The sequence below is a fragment of the Acinonyx jubatus genome, chromosome C2, assembly GCF_027475565.1.
Source record: "Acinonyx jubatus isolate Ajub_Pintada_27869175 chromosome C2, VMU_Ajub_asm_v1.0, whole genome shotgun sequence".
NCBI classification, from domain to species: Eukaryota; Metazoa; Chordata; class Mammalia; order Carnivora; family Felidae; genus Acinonyx; species Acinonyx jubatus.
The window spans coordinates 30512572-30528073 of NC_069384.1; the positions used below are offsets into that span (position 1 = coordinate 30512572).

General features: G+C 33.2%; 1 protein-coding gene across 17 annotated transcripts in view; it reads left to right on the plus strand.

Annotated features, from left to right (window-relative positions):
• The window catches only part of ROBO2 (roundabout guidance receptor 2), a 601494-nt gene that overhangs the window by 515946 nt on the left and 70046 nt on the right, over positions 1-15502 (plus strand). For all 17 annotated transcript variants that reach the window (XM_053220676.1, XM_053220671.1, XM_027077544.2 and 14 more), the window contains 3 exons: positions 3686-3917; positions 6638-6762; positions 8994-9165. In XM_053220676.1, the coding sequence (XP_053076651.1) occupies positions 3686-3917; positions 6638-6762; positions 8994-9165 (529 nt within the window). The remainder of the gene's footprint in view (positions 1-3685; positions 3918-6637; positions 6763-8993; positions 9166-15502) is intronic.

Genomic DNA, 15502 nt, shown 5'->3' on the forward strand with positions numbered 1-15502 from the left:
CCCTTTAAACATCACAGCTACTGAAATTGAAAGTGTGCATTGGCAAACTAGAATTTCAGATCTCAGCTTAATCCAGATCAGCCACTTAGCAGGCTTAGCTCACGAAAGAAAATTCACTTTGCATTTTCAATTGAGATGGATTTTTTTTTAATTGAAAAGATGGTGGTAAGCATCTCACACATTTATGGGCATGCTGATTTGAGGGTCACATATGGACCTTTTTTTGTCTTTACCATATCCCTAACTTAACAAGGGTGCTCTGTCATTGTGCATTTTGTACAACTTACAAAATTCTTTAACTTATAATAGCCATTTAATTGTATCTGGACCCATGTAATATGAATATTATTTGAGCAAATTAAGAAAACTGAGGCTCAACTGGGTGTTGTATGTAAGTGATGAATCACGGGAATCTACTCCCAAAGCCAAGAGCACACTATATGCACTGTATGTTAGCTAACTTGACAATAAGTTATATAAAAAAAAATAAATAAATAAAACAATAGTTATCTCTAAAAAAAAAGAAAAGAAAACTGAGGCTTAGAAAATTTAAAAGGCTGAATTGTAGCTCATTTGGGACCTTCCTTGGAAGATGGAAACTTGCTTCATCCTTTGACTTTTTCCTGAAGACAACGCTTTTTTATTCCTGCTTCAGAAAACACAAATTTTTAAAATTCTGTAAACCCATGGTTTTGTGGCCGGACTCTGATTATCATCAACTCTAAAGAAAATCTTCCTTCTTATAAACAGAATTTTAATAAAATCAGTGACAAGCATATGGTTTAACTTGAAAATGACCACCTGTCAAAATGTGCTCTAAAAGTCGGTGGTACAGAACACATATCCAATACAAATCCCACCTAGTTTTTTAAAGGTAATGTTCGGCATCTTCATTTCTGCTTCCACCTGTAACAACAAATTTTCTTCTGAAAAGAATATTGCAACTGCACAAAACCAAGTTAAACTATTCAGTTATTAAGCAGGCCATGAGAATATACTGGTTAAACGCAACGTACACTGAAGTGAGCAAGGCGATGCTGTGTAGTAAACATTAGCTTCATAAAGTCCCTAAAACACTTAATTAATGAAAACCAAACATGGATAAAACCAATTTACCCTGATTTACACACTCTCTTCATCTGGAAACAGCTGCTTAATGTTCTTCCTAAAAACACAGCTTGCTTCTTTCAGTATTAACAAGCTATTATTGTGAGTTATGTCTTTCTTTCAGTATATAAATTCACCTAAAGCGAATGCAGAGAAGTTTATAAAATGCCTGCTTAATGTTGTTTTAACATATGCTGCAAGGAATTTTTGAACATTGACAGTTTTGATTAAAGACATCTCTCTTTGGCTCTCATCAATTTAACTTTTGCTTTTGAGTTGCCTTGTTTGTAGTGTCAGAACAACTTCTGCGCTTCAAAAATTATGCCTGTTGGTGCAAACACCAAGCATGGATAAAGATTCAAAGATCATGAGCTTTGGCATCAGAGCTGGGATAACTTTTCTTGACATAATCTCATATGAGTATAGCACTAATTCCAGAAAGTCTTTGAGGGTTAGATGGAGGTGGATGAAAGAAGTTGTTAAGACTTAGCTAGACATAGAAACACATATGTTCAGCCCGCCAGTTTCATGGACTCTCTAGCTTGGACGTTCTAAATATAGAAAAATGCCCCTTTGTTCCACTATATTTTGATTGAGGTTCTGTGTTTTAAAATTTTCTGCTTTCACTTAAAGATAATTGTTAAATGCAGCAACTAAAAAATAAATGTTAGAAGTTAATACATAAGGGAATACCTTTTATTCATGTGTTAATAGTTGGATGAAGAAGTTTTTAAAAAGTTGAAATAACCATTTTCCTTCTCACCTTCTCTATTTCTTCTCTCTCAACTTTTCCTGAAATGAGGTCCTTCCATCTCTTCTCCATTAAGTTTTATACTTTATTTGACAGTGAAATATGTCAAGTTAAAGGCTTCTTAGAATATGGCTATTAAACTATAATCTATGGAAAATTAATTGAAGAAGGTGCTGTGATAGTTATTTTTAAACCAAGCAATTCTTATTAAAAATGTCATTAAAAATATTTAAAAAGCTAAAAATCCTCTTCTCCCTGAAAATGAAACAATGGTGAAACTCCAATATAGATTGCTTAATAAATGTATAAGGAGAACATGTTTTATTTGTAGGTTCCATTTTTTATGTATTCAGTGTTCATGTAATTATTATGAGTGAACAATAGAGCTTCTTCAAATTTTTATTTGGTATGAGTTTTCAGAGTCAAAATTTCAGATTTTCATTCAAAACAGCTGCTTATTCTCTGTACTTTTAAGTGAATGAAAGGATCAAGAAAGTTATCAAATTGTGCCAATAGTGGGTCTATTCAAGGAGCTAGAAACTGGTAAATTAATTAAAGTCTTTCATTTAATAATTTGCTAGTGGGTAGGAGTTTTTCATATGCCTTTTTAAAGTTTATTTATTTTGAGGGAGAGGGAGAGGGAATGAAAACAGAAGAGGGGCAGAGAGAAAGAGAGGGGATCAATCAAGATTCCACATTTGTCAGCACAGAGCTCTATGCAGGGCTCGATCCCACAAACTGTGAGATCATGACCTGAGCCTAAATTGAGAGTCAGTCACTCAACTGACTGAGCCAATCAGATGCCCCTTCATATTCCTTTAAAACAGATGCTCTAGCTTCACAATTCCCAGTCTTCTCATATACTTCCTCCAGCCATAGGAATGTTTGTTTTGCTTGTTGTTTTAGAGAGAAAGAGAGAGGAGAGAGCATGTGCATGAGCAGGCAGAGGGAGGGAGAGAGAAAAGAGAGAGAGAGAGAGAGAGAGAGAGAGAGAGAGAATCTTAGGCAGGCACCACACTTAGCATGGAGTCTGATGCAGCGCTCGAACCCGCGCCCCTGGAGTCATATCCTGACCTCAAATGAAGAGTTGGATGCTAAACCTACTGAGCCACCCAGGCAGCCCACCATAGAAATTTTATACATGCTGTTTCTACACTTCTTCCTCAGGAATAATTGATCCTACTTTCCTTGCAGATCCCAGCACTTGCTCTTTTTCAGGGAAATGCTTTCTCACCTTCCTGATTCTGTCAACTTCTTCTCTACTCTAGGTTTTCCTAGCTCCTTGTCCATCTCATTCACAGCATTTTTTAATGTGTATTAGTTACAAATGTAGTTTGACCAGTAACTTGATTAGTAGGAGTTCAAGAAAGGTTTTGAGTGAGTAAAGACGTTAGTGAATGGACAAAAGATAAGAATGGAAATTCCTGAGAAGCAGCACATTACATATCCATTCATAAAAATGGGAACTGTTGAATATAGAAAGAGGACGGACAGATGAGAAATGAAGCTAGACAAATCAGCAGGTCTGGGCTTTATCAGACCTTTGTGCTACTTTAAGAAATTTGAATTAACTAAGTAGATATCTTAGATACTATGGAGTAGTTTAAACAGGAGAGAGAGTTATTCCACTCTTCATTTTGGGAATAATAACTTGAGGGCCATGTGAATTCAGAACTGGAATTGGATACAAGAAGCAGGAAGATAAATTACCAAGCAGTGGTGTCACCCAGATGAGAGTTGAAGACTGAAATAGGTACAAGAGAAATGAGGATGGGTTCATTGTCATATCTAAAATGTTTCCATTTGGTTTTATGCTGTGTTTTTCAGGTTGATCGCCAGCCCCAGTTTATTCAAGGCTATCGAGTGATGTATCGTCAGACTTCAGGCCTGCAGGCTACATCAGCATGGCAGAATTTAGATGCCAAAGTCCCAACCGAGAGAAGCGCTGTCTTAGTCAACCTGAAAAAGGGGGTGACTTATGAAATTAAAGTTCGACCATATTTTAATGAGTTCCAAGGAATGGATAGTGAATCTAAAATAGTTCGTACTACTGAAGAAGGTCAGTTTTCAGATTTCTAACAAAAGGCAAACTTAAAACATAATGAAGCCAATTTCTGTTGAAGTTCTAATTTATCACCTACCTTAGAAGAATATCAAGAGAGGATATAAAAAGTGAATTCAGGAAGTGTCATTTTCTCCTTTTTCTGAGAATCACATAGATTCTGAGAGATTTTTAAAAATGGCATTTAAGTAATGTGAATTTTTCTTCAGTAAACATTTACTCCAAAGTTTGTCAGTACAATGGAATTTGATTATGATATTGTCCCGTATTATTTTTCTTAATATGGATTGAGCTCATTTGGCTTCATTAAGGGACAGGCTACTGGAAACTCAAGAACACAGGCTATTCATTGTCTTTTTTTTCTGACGTACCAGAGCATTACATTGTTTTTGTATTGTTTGTTTGTATGTTCTGTTTTGTTTTGTTTTTTATAAGCCTCCTTCCCTGTGGGCTCTGCCAGTCTGACTCCTAATTTCTCATTCAGAAGGCCACTTGCATGTTTGCAATAGCATTCTTATTAGTGACTTTCCCTCCCCTTCCCCCATTTAGAAATTGTCTTGCACACAGATACTTTAAAGTCAATCTGTGATGGACGTGAAATTAACGTGGTTTTGAATCAGTAATTTACCAGTGTCCCCTTCACTAAACGAGAGGCTTATAATATATGTTACTATCAAAGTACAAAAAGTCGGATGCCAAGTACAATAACCCCCTCCTTTTCTGCTTTTCTACTAGTTTTATGTGCACAGCTCTGTAAAAAAGCCATTGTTTATAAATCCATATGAGAACAACTTAAGAAAATGTATGTAGGTTGCTTATGCTAATGTAGATGTTCATGTTTGACAAAAGAGCTGTTAAGTTATACATACCTTCTAATCAGCATCCCAGTGAAAATGTTATGTTCACATTGGTTTACAATGTGATACACTGACATGGGCCTTAGTACTTATCTTAAAGTTACAATTAATCTACTTGTACGATATGTAAAGAAAAAATTCCTAAAAATTAATAATATCTTCATCCACCGTTAAAATTTACTTTATATTGAAAATATGTAGTACTCCTGAGTGCCGTGGGCAAATTTGATACAGAATGCTATAGTTGAAGCCTACTTCCTTCCACAAATGAATCTCACCATAGTGAGACTTTTCCTCTCGACTAGACATTTGGCACCATTCGGTATGCGTTCATTTCCAACGCATGTGGCCTTCGGAAGGTAAAAAACGGGAACTCAGCTGGGTTGCATGTGGGAATGGCAAGCAGTGTTTTGGGCTCTTCCACATCTGTAGAAAGAAGCTGAGCCCTGGAATAACTGACCTGTCAGGAGAGCAGGAATGACATTCTCTCTAAGCAGGCAGCAAGGCAAATGAGAAAGCAGTTTTCAAAAGTGTTATTTTTCAATGCACCACAACACTGGTGAACACGTGGTTGGATTTATATCATTGTGCCCTATGTTGGAGCAATGTTATCATATAGAGGAATAATAAAGAGTGGTATTGTGCTACCATGTCTGTGTATATCCAATATCTTGATGCAAATATGGTCATACCTCAGTGACAAATTTACTAAACGTGGGAGACTTTATCAATAGGCTTTTAAAATATCTTTTACCGTTCAATTGTACATATGTTCAAAGGATTAAACTCTAGAGTTATGAAAGCATTGATCCTTTTACACAGAAATCCTTTAATGCCACAAAATTATTTGATTTTTGTTTCAACTGGTATTTCATTTTGTTTTTCCTACTCAGAGATTTACTGAAAATTGATAAAATTCCTGTAAATCAGTATTTTTCAGCTCTCAGATAGACTGGAGAGCAGATGCTGCAGTCTAAAATCAGAAATTTTTTTTCTCACTCATCTTTTCTCAGTATGATTATAATTAGTTATAGGAGAAACCATAAAGAATGAGATGTATAGGAAATTAAAACCTATCCATTTCACATCTGACCCAACATGAACTGTTTTCATTTATAACTTCAGAAAGTCTTGCCCATCTATATAAGTTTTAAATCTTACGTTATGAGACTATGTATATGTTAATTATTTTTCCCAATATGAAAAAAAGTATATTTTCTTATATTGGTGAAATTTATTGCTGTGTTTCTAATTTTATTTATTAAACACAAAATAAAACAAAACAAAAAGACTGTCATTAATGACACCATTCAGAGAAAACATTTGATGACAATTTGAGGAATGCATCCTCTCAGAATACTTTTGAAAGGGGTGTTTTGTTTTGTTTTGTTTTGTTTCAGAAAGAGAGCCTATTGGAGTCAAAGAACCAAAGTTCTATAGCTGGACATCCCTGGGTTCAAATTCTGCCTTGGTGTTTGACTTAAACAGCTCTCTTCTTAGACAGTACTCTCTTCTTTCCTTTTCTGTAAAACTGAGATAAGAGTTGTTTTTACTTCTTGAGGTTAGTGTGATAATTAAATATGACACTTAGCTCAGCGCTGGGCATACAGAAAACACTCATTAGAATGTAAGTTGTTAAATTTATTATTGAGCACATATTAACACAGCTGTTGTATTTGCTTTAAATCTATCCATTATATTTAAAGGACATTAAAAAAAAACTGTCACTGTTGAATAATACATGCAAATTCAGAACTACTGGAAACCAGACCTCATGCTACTTATCCTCATATTCTATAAGCGGTATTAATGCACATCAAGACTTACAGTTTGTGTTTATTCTAATTACTTCCTCTGCAGCCCCAAGTGCCCCTCCACAATCTGTCACTGTGCTGACAGTTGGAAGCCACAATAGCACAAGTATTAGTGTTTCCTGGGATCCTCCTCCTCCAGACCATCAGAATGGAATTATCCAAGAATACAAGGTAGGGCCTGAGTGAAGAAGAAAGGCTCACAGAGAAGCTTCTCAAAGAAGTCTCAGTGTCACATGCATGAAGCATGTCTCCAAAGGCTCTCTGATTGAGTCTGTGTGTAATGTAATTTTTATATTGTTTTATGACAGGTAAAGAAACAAATGCATAAGGAGTTAGAAACGAACCCCAAGACACAGATAACACAAACTCACTTGGACTAGTAAACCATAACAGTGGAGTGTTTGGTTTTTGGTCTTTGGTTTTTTTAGTATGGCATGATTTCAGAACCTCAAAGATTTAGAGAGATTGTGTTCAAGAGTGGGTAGTGAAACTCTCCTTCCAGAAACTTCCTGTGTCATTGTTATTAGCTTTCTTTGTAATGGACCTTAGCAGGGATATGTTTAAACTGTGGTCTCATAAAAAGATGCTTCCAAGGTTTAGAAAGTTGGAGGCGGAGGCTCCTGATAAATTTGTTGCTGTTTAGAAACAGTGTACATCCATTGTCTTTTTGCCATCGTTTGATGTTTAAGAGACAGAAGAAGTCTAACTTTGAGAAATAAAATTTTGATTAGCTGTGATGTGATTAGAACACATGCAACAGTAAAACACCTCATTAAACCTTATAAAAATTCAAAACTATGATTTTTGCTATTAATAGTTATTTATGGAATTTTGAAAATTAACATGCTAGATAGATCTATTAGAATAGAAAACTAGACACCCCACCTCACCCCAAAAGTTTATAGCTATTATGTAAAATGAAGCTGAATAATTGCACTGAAATCATTGCAGATTGAATTCTGTTATTTCTAATAAAAAATAATAAATTCAAAATAGAATTTTCCTAAGTTAAAGGTTAATTTACTGGAACAAGCAATGTACAGAAGCACTTACTCTAAAATTATTCCCATCACTTTATAAAGAAACATGTGTGTGAATATAAGTTTTACAATAGCATAATTATAATTATAAATATATATATTATGTTTTACAAGGATTAGAGCACATCGTTTTAAGAGCAAAGTATGATCTATTCTTGTGCGTGCGTGCATGTGCGCGCGCGCGTGTGTGTGTGTGTGTGTGTGTGTGTTTTAATGAAGTTAAGATTATACTTTTGTATTATCTGGAACTAAATTTAAGTAAAATTCCATTTACTTAAATACTGATTTTGATTATAACATGATAAATTTTGTCCTAAATTGTAACCTTTCTCACTCATATGAGATTGCCTTATTTTGGTAACAAAGTGTATATTTTGGTGAGGCCTAAATATTCCTACATTAGTAATTTAGATATCATTGTGCAAATAAAAGAAATATACACTTTACAAGAATTATTTTAAATAAAAAGTCAGGAATTTACCCATTTCAGGAACAAACTATGTGTGTTCCCAATTATGTGTCTATATATAGATTATGAAATACTGTGTGTTATGAATACAAATATATGTTCACAGTGTAATTCTTTTTGTAATGCATTTGACAGTAAGAAATCCCCATTATCTCAGAAAAAAAGTATGCCTTACAATGTCATTCTTACCTGTGGTAAAAGCCTAGGTTCTCTCACATCAGTGTTTAAAGACTTTTCACCACTTTGTTCTCATGCATGTGTATGTGTGTGTGTACATATGTTTTGATCAATATTAAGATTTATTACTGTCGATGTAAATACTGGCTTTAATTTCATCTCAGTCAATACTTATAACTTAGGTCAATTAATCTTGTTAACTACTTCTGGGTAAGTTAATATTTTCTTAAATAAAATATAAATTAGTTGTGTGCCTATATACCTTGGATATTACAACTCATAATCATTGTATTTTAATAGATTATATGCATAATAAATCTTGATAAATAAATTAAGCAGAGGAGTTTATGTGTTTTAATACATACCCGAATGTTGTGTGTAACCAAAGACCATTTTACAGAAGTGTTAAAAGAATCATTGTGTGATGAGCGTTCAGTGTTGATTATAAGGTATAAAGGAACATGGCATAGTTTTAGCTTCCCTTATTGTTCTTCCTTTTTTTATTATTGTTCTTCCTTTAATACACACACACACGCACACACACACACACGCATACACATATATAAATAAACTGCAAAATTAGGCTCTCGAAAATGTCATTTACAAATATTTCTATAAGCCTAGAGAATAGATTGGTTACTACTAAAAAATATTTCATCAATTTAACAGAAAGGATAATTTTATATTCTTTTGTTATTCACTTTACGTTTTTATAGATCTGGTGTCTGGGGAATGAAACACGATTCCATATCAACAAAACTGTGGATGCAGCCATTCGATCTGTCATAATTGGTGGATTATTCCCAGGTATTCAATACCGGGTAGAGGTTGCAGCTAGTACCAGTGCAGGGATTGGAGTAAAAAGTGAACCGCAGCCGATAATAATTGGTAAGTACCAGTGTGTGTAGGTTTTTTTAACCTATATCCTAAGAGTGGATATGCAGCAATGATTGAGAGGGTGCCCTCATCATATAGGCAAATAGGCTGACTCACTAGGGCTTCTTGAAGAAATCATTAGCAATTTCTTGTGCTCTTAAGATTCCCACTAACTTCTTTAAATTATTAGCACTAAGTCTTTAAATGCTGAAAGTTAATTTGAAAATAATTTTCAATCAGTAATTTCATGAATAATATTGATGCCATTGAAATATAATAGGAAATGAGGCAGTTACTGAAAAAAAAATGCATTATATTTCAAACCTGCATACTTCCTTTTAGCCAGGAAAATGTCAAAATTTAACCAGAAACATGCCAGAAGAAACTTTTTAATCGGAGGATATTATCCTGAAGAAGAAATCCCTATTTTTTTTTTAAGTTTACTTATTTATTTTGAGAAAGAGAGAGTGAGAGAGCTGAGGAGGGCAGAGAGAGAGAGAGAGATAGAGAATCCCAAGCAGGCTCTTCCCTGTAAGGGCAGAGCTCCATGCAGGGTTCAAATCAACAAACCCTGAGATAATGACCTGAGCCGAAATCAAGAGTCACACACTTGACCTACGGAGCCACCCAGGTGCCCCACGAAGAAATGCCTATCAAATCTACTATCATCATTACAGAATATTTTTCCCTAGTAGCATTGTGTTTGCCTGTTCTTGAAATATATCTAAGTGGAATCAGACAAAATATAATAATATGTGTCTAACTTTCACTAAACAATGTGTTTTGAGATTTACCCAGTTTGCAATTCATATGTGTTATTTCTGAGCAGTATTCAGTCTGGTGAATGTATCATGTTTTGTTTCTCTGCTTTTCTCCTGAGAGAGTGAACATTCTTGTGTAAGTCTTTTTGAGGACATACGTTTTTATTTCCTTTAGAGAAACATTTAGAAGTGGCATTTCTGGGTAATAGGATTGACATAGTGTATAAAAACCTGCAAACACTTTTTCATATTGTTGTATAATTTTATACTCTCATTAACAAAGAATATGACTTTCACTTTTTGTACATCTACATTATTTGAAGTTGCCAGTCCATAATTTTAGTTATTCTAATGAGTTTAAAAGACTACCTCACTGTTGTTTAAACATCAATATTCTTCGATAGCTTGTGATGTTGAACAATTTTGCATGTGTTTATTGGCCATTTGCATATTTTCTTATGTAAAATTTCCAAATCTCTGCCTTTTTAAAATTGTATTGCTTGTCTCTTGTTACTGGGTAGAAGAAGTTATATTCTGAGTACAGATCTTTGTCATATATTTGTATTGCAACTATTTTCTCCTGGTCTATGCATTTATTTTCTTAATAGTGTCTTTTGATCAGCAGATTTTTAAATTTTAGTGAACAACAATTTAGCACATTTTTCTTTTATGTGTAGTGCTTTCTAAGAAATTGTGTCTTACCTACAGATACCAAAGACATTTTCTTATATTTTCTTCTAGCAGCTTTATAATTTTAGCTCTTATAATTATGTCTATAATTCATCTTAAAGTAATTGCATGTGGTTTGGGGTTTGAGGCTTATTTATTTTAATAAGTATATCATCCCATGGTTTATTAAACTTTCCCTATTTGATTTTTTATACTATTATAAGTATGTTTGTAAAATTTCCTTTTCTAACTGTTCTAAATTATATATAAAGTTAATTTTATATATTGCCCTTTTATCTTTTGACCTTACTCACTTCACTTATTTATTTTAATAGTTGTGACATATATTTCTGAGTGTATTCAAGTAATATTCTCTTTTCTTATTGTTTTAATATGGTAAATTCTATTGTATTGTTTTAAAGGTGAATAAATCTTGCACTTGTTTCTGGGTTAAATTCCACATGGTCAAAATATGTTTTTTTGTAGATACTACTGGATCTAATTGCTAACATCTGGTAAAAAAAAAAAATTGCATCCATGTTCATGAGGGATATTGATCAATAGATTTATTTTCTTCTAATGTCTTTGTCAGGTTTTAGAATCAGAGTATTTAGCTTTATAAAAGGGATTGGGAAGTATTCCTTTCTCTACTATAGTCTGTAAGAGTTTTTGTAGGCCTTTTAATTATTTTTCCTTAAATACTTTGTCGAAATCAGTGATAATATCTGTGCCTAGAGGTTTTTTTTTGTGGATTCTATTTATATTTATGAATTTACATTTATTTAGAATTTTATTAGTCCTGTATTGGTTGTGATAAATGGACATTTGGTTTTGAATTTGTCTAATGCATCTAAGTTGTTGAATTTATAATCATATGCTTATTTGCACTACCTCTTTATTTATAATACACTCAATTGTGATGATTGCAGGATGTGTGGTAATGTCATCTCTTTTATGCTTAAATGATGAGAATTTGTGTTCTCTTTTTTTCCTCCAATTTTTTTTTTGCTCCCTCCCCTTCAATTTCAAGCTGTCTTGATATGGATTTATCAATGTTATTAATCTTTTCAAAGTAGAAACTTTTGACTTTGCTATTTTCTTTCTGATTAATTTCTGCTCTTTTTTCTTCTACTTACTTTTATGTTGCTTCTTAAGATGGATATTTATATCAATGATTTGGACCTTTCTTCTTTTCTAATATGGATATATAAAGTTATACATTTCTTGCTAAACACATGTTCAGCTGAATCTTACACATTTTGAGGTGTTATGTTTCCATTTATCACAATGTTGAAAATACTTTTCACTTCCCCAAAGGACTTTTTTTACTTTGTAGAGGTTATTTGGAAGCATATCATTATATTTCCAAATGTTTTGGGATTTTTCAGATAGGTTTTTCTTTATGATTTATAATTTAATTCCAATGAGTTCAGGGAATGTATATTGTATGAATTTAGCCTTTAAATATGGAGACTTATTTTATGGCCCAGCATTTGGTCTTAATGAATGTTCCTTGTGCACTTGAAAAGTATGTATATATTTCTGTTCTACAGTGGAATGTTCTATATGTGTCATGTCAGATTAGTTGGTAGTATTATTTAGGTCGTTACTGATTTTCTACCTATTGATTCTTTCAATCAATAAGAAAGGAGTCTGGAAATTTATTGTAATTAAAGATTTGGGTATTTCTCATTTCCATCTATACGTTTTTGTTTTTTACTACTCCTTTTAAGTGAATACATTTTAGGGTTGTTATATCTTATTAATGAACTTACCCTTTATCACAATGGAATGCCCCACTTTATAAGCCAGTAAGATCTTTTTCCTGAAATTTAGTTTGTCTTATATTAGTATAGCTATACTAATAGCTAATTATCTTATAAGTGTTATATAGCTATAGCTATACTAATAGCTAATTATCTTATAAGTGTTTGTATGGCTTGTGTTGTTTCCATCCTTTTACAGAGAAACTGTACATTTCTGTTATTTAAACTGCATGTTAACTCTTTTTTAAATTCAATATGACAGTCTTGGGGCACCTGGCTAGCTTAGTTGGTTAAGCATCTGACTTCAGGTCAGGTCATGATCTCATAGTTGGTGAGTTAGAGCCCTGCATCAGGCTCTGTGCTGACAGCTAAGAGCCAGAATACTGCTTCAGATTCTGTGTCTCCCTCTCTCTTTGCCCCTCCCCTGCTCATGTGCTCTTTCTCTCTCTCAAAAATGAACATTTAAAAAGTTTTTAAAAATATGACAATCTTTTAATTGGAATGCTTACACCATTATCTTTAATGTAATCAGTGATGTGTTTTGGCTTAGAATTACCATCTTGCTATTTGTTTTCTATCCAACTCTATTCCTGTTTCCTAAGTTCCCAATTTCATTTGGATGAATTAAATAATTCTCTATATTATAGTTTATATCCACTATTTTTTTAATAATGGTTACTCTAGGATTTGCCTATAAGGATCTTAAAAAATATAATTCCATTTTCCTTGCTCTCAATATTTTTCTATTGTTAAAATTTTACTCTTATACATATAATAAACACCAATATACAAACTAAGGTATTACTTTTTGCTTCACTTTAAATCATTAATTCTCTTTTAAGTAAATTAAAACTAAGGAAAGTATTTTATGTTACTCATTTTTTTTCAGATATTTTGTTCCATAAATTCAATTTCCTTAATGTCCCTGAATTCCTCTATTTCTTTAACTTAGCCACATTTGACCAAAAGCTATGAAAATAATATGATCGCCCTTGTTTATTTCCCTTTTTTTCACAATGCTTCCCTTTTGTTTTACATATTTGCTTAGTTTTCTACTTATTTATGGTGAGATTACATGTCCCATACCTGTTATTTCTTTATGGGCAGAAATGAAAATATCCAGTGAATTATTAATTTTATATAATACACTTTTGTGTTCTACTATTTCCATTGTTTTTCTTTTACATTTTCATCCCTCATATATTCGTTTATAATGACTCTATTAATTTAAGGCCATGAACATATTGTAATAGCCATTTTAATGTCCTTGTCTCCTAATTTCAACATGTGTATCATCTTATGGTCTGTTTCTATTGATTACCTTTTCTCTTGACCTTTGGTCATTTTTTTCCTGTTGTTTGTGCCTCTTTCTTTCTTTCTTTCTTTCTTTCTTTCTTTCTTTTGCTGTTATTTTGCTTGTTTTTGCGTGTTTAGTATTTTTTTACTGTATACTAGATATTGCAGATGCATACCATAAAATTTTGTGATCTTCTAAAGAAAGTTGGGTTTTGTTCTAAAGTAAGTTATGTTACTGGCTGATCATCTTGATCTTGTGGTGGTTTGGATTTTACATTTGTTAGTATAGGGCTGTTTATATTTGACCTTAGTCTCAAGCAAAATCTCAACATGATCTTTTCTTCTAAATCATGGCTCTCAAGAGGGTTCAGTGAAAAACCTAATATGTTTATCTGTTTTCCCAACTTGATGAAATTTGAGGTTTGAACACAATCTTTGCAGTGGACATCTGTTGAAAGTCTGTTTAGCCTTTTCAGCTTTCTAGCTTTTGATTTTCATGAGATGTTTGGAATCTTCATTCTTCATGCAACTAAGGGTTAACCTTAGGATTCTGCAGGGGTGGGGGGAGGCGAAGAGTGTCGATTGGGGATTTGGGAATATCATTTTCCTGTGGCTCTTTCGCATGGCTTCCCAGTGAAATTTTTCAGTCATTCTGTCATTTCAGAACACTATCCTCTGACACCTCAGACCAGTACAATTGAGGATTGCAACTTGGGTCCTAGCTGCCCAGCACTGTAGGGATTGAAATCTTCAATGGGAAAAGAAAGCCTCAAAAGTACAGATTTCCCCTAGAGTTCTCGGCTTTCAAGAGACAAATCCTTTTAGTTCTTTCTGCTTTCATTTGGTTATTAGTATCTTTAATTCTTAAAAAAATACTCTTCCTAGAGTTTACATATTTTAAGAATATTTGCTGAGAGTTTGGTACAGTGGAATGTCTCAGGGGGCACCAGAGTGGTTCAGTTGGTTAAGTGTCTGACTTTAGCTGAGGTTATGATCTCATAGGCTGTGAGTTCAAGCCCTTCATTGGGCTCTCTGCTGTCAGCATAAAGCCCACTTCAAATCCTCTGTCCTTCCTCTCTCTGTCCCTCCCTTTCTCTCTCTCTCTCTCTCACTCTCTCTCTCTCTCTCTCTCTCCCTGTTTGAAAAATAACATTAAAAAAAGAATATGCCAGTTCCATTGATTTCTGTTTGTTTTATTTTTGAAATGATACACACAGAGCACACTGCCAATTTCTGGAAAATTGTTTCTTATTACAAAGTATTTGTTGAATATGAAGAGATTTAACATTCAGTCATATTGTTGATTTTTTATATCCTCCAAGTTTTTGTTCTTTTATATATTAAAAGAATTAAAGAGAAAAGTTATAGTATTAACTTTCCTTTAAATTGCCTTCCCTTTCTTAATTAGTCATACAGACTGAATTAATTTCTTAACCTGAGGGGAACCTACAGTCTTGCCCTTCTGAGATTTTCTAAAATAAATTGGAATAAGAGAAAAATACAGGTACACCCAAAAGGATTTAACTGACATATATGTGTGTGTGTGTGTGTATGTGTGTGTGTGTATACATATATATAATGTGTGTATGCATATATATATGCAATTAATTTTTCCCTGAAAAAATGTTTATGAAATATCTTTAAAAAGCATTGTTTTCTATGAGAACTTCCAGATAAGTAAACAAAGCTTTAAGGTTTTTCTGCTCTCTCTTGCATATATGAAATGTAATATGTCTAATTCAAAGATTATTAAGTATCTATATTTTTATTTCCTGTTTTTTCTATTACCTTTTTTAATAAGTAAAATTCTCAAGCAAGGGAAGGTTTTTTTTTCTTTTTTGTAGGACTACTTGTGTT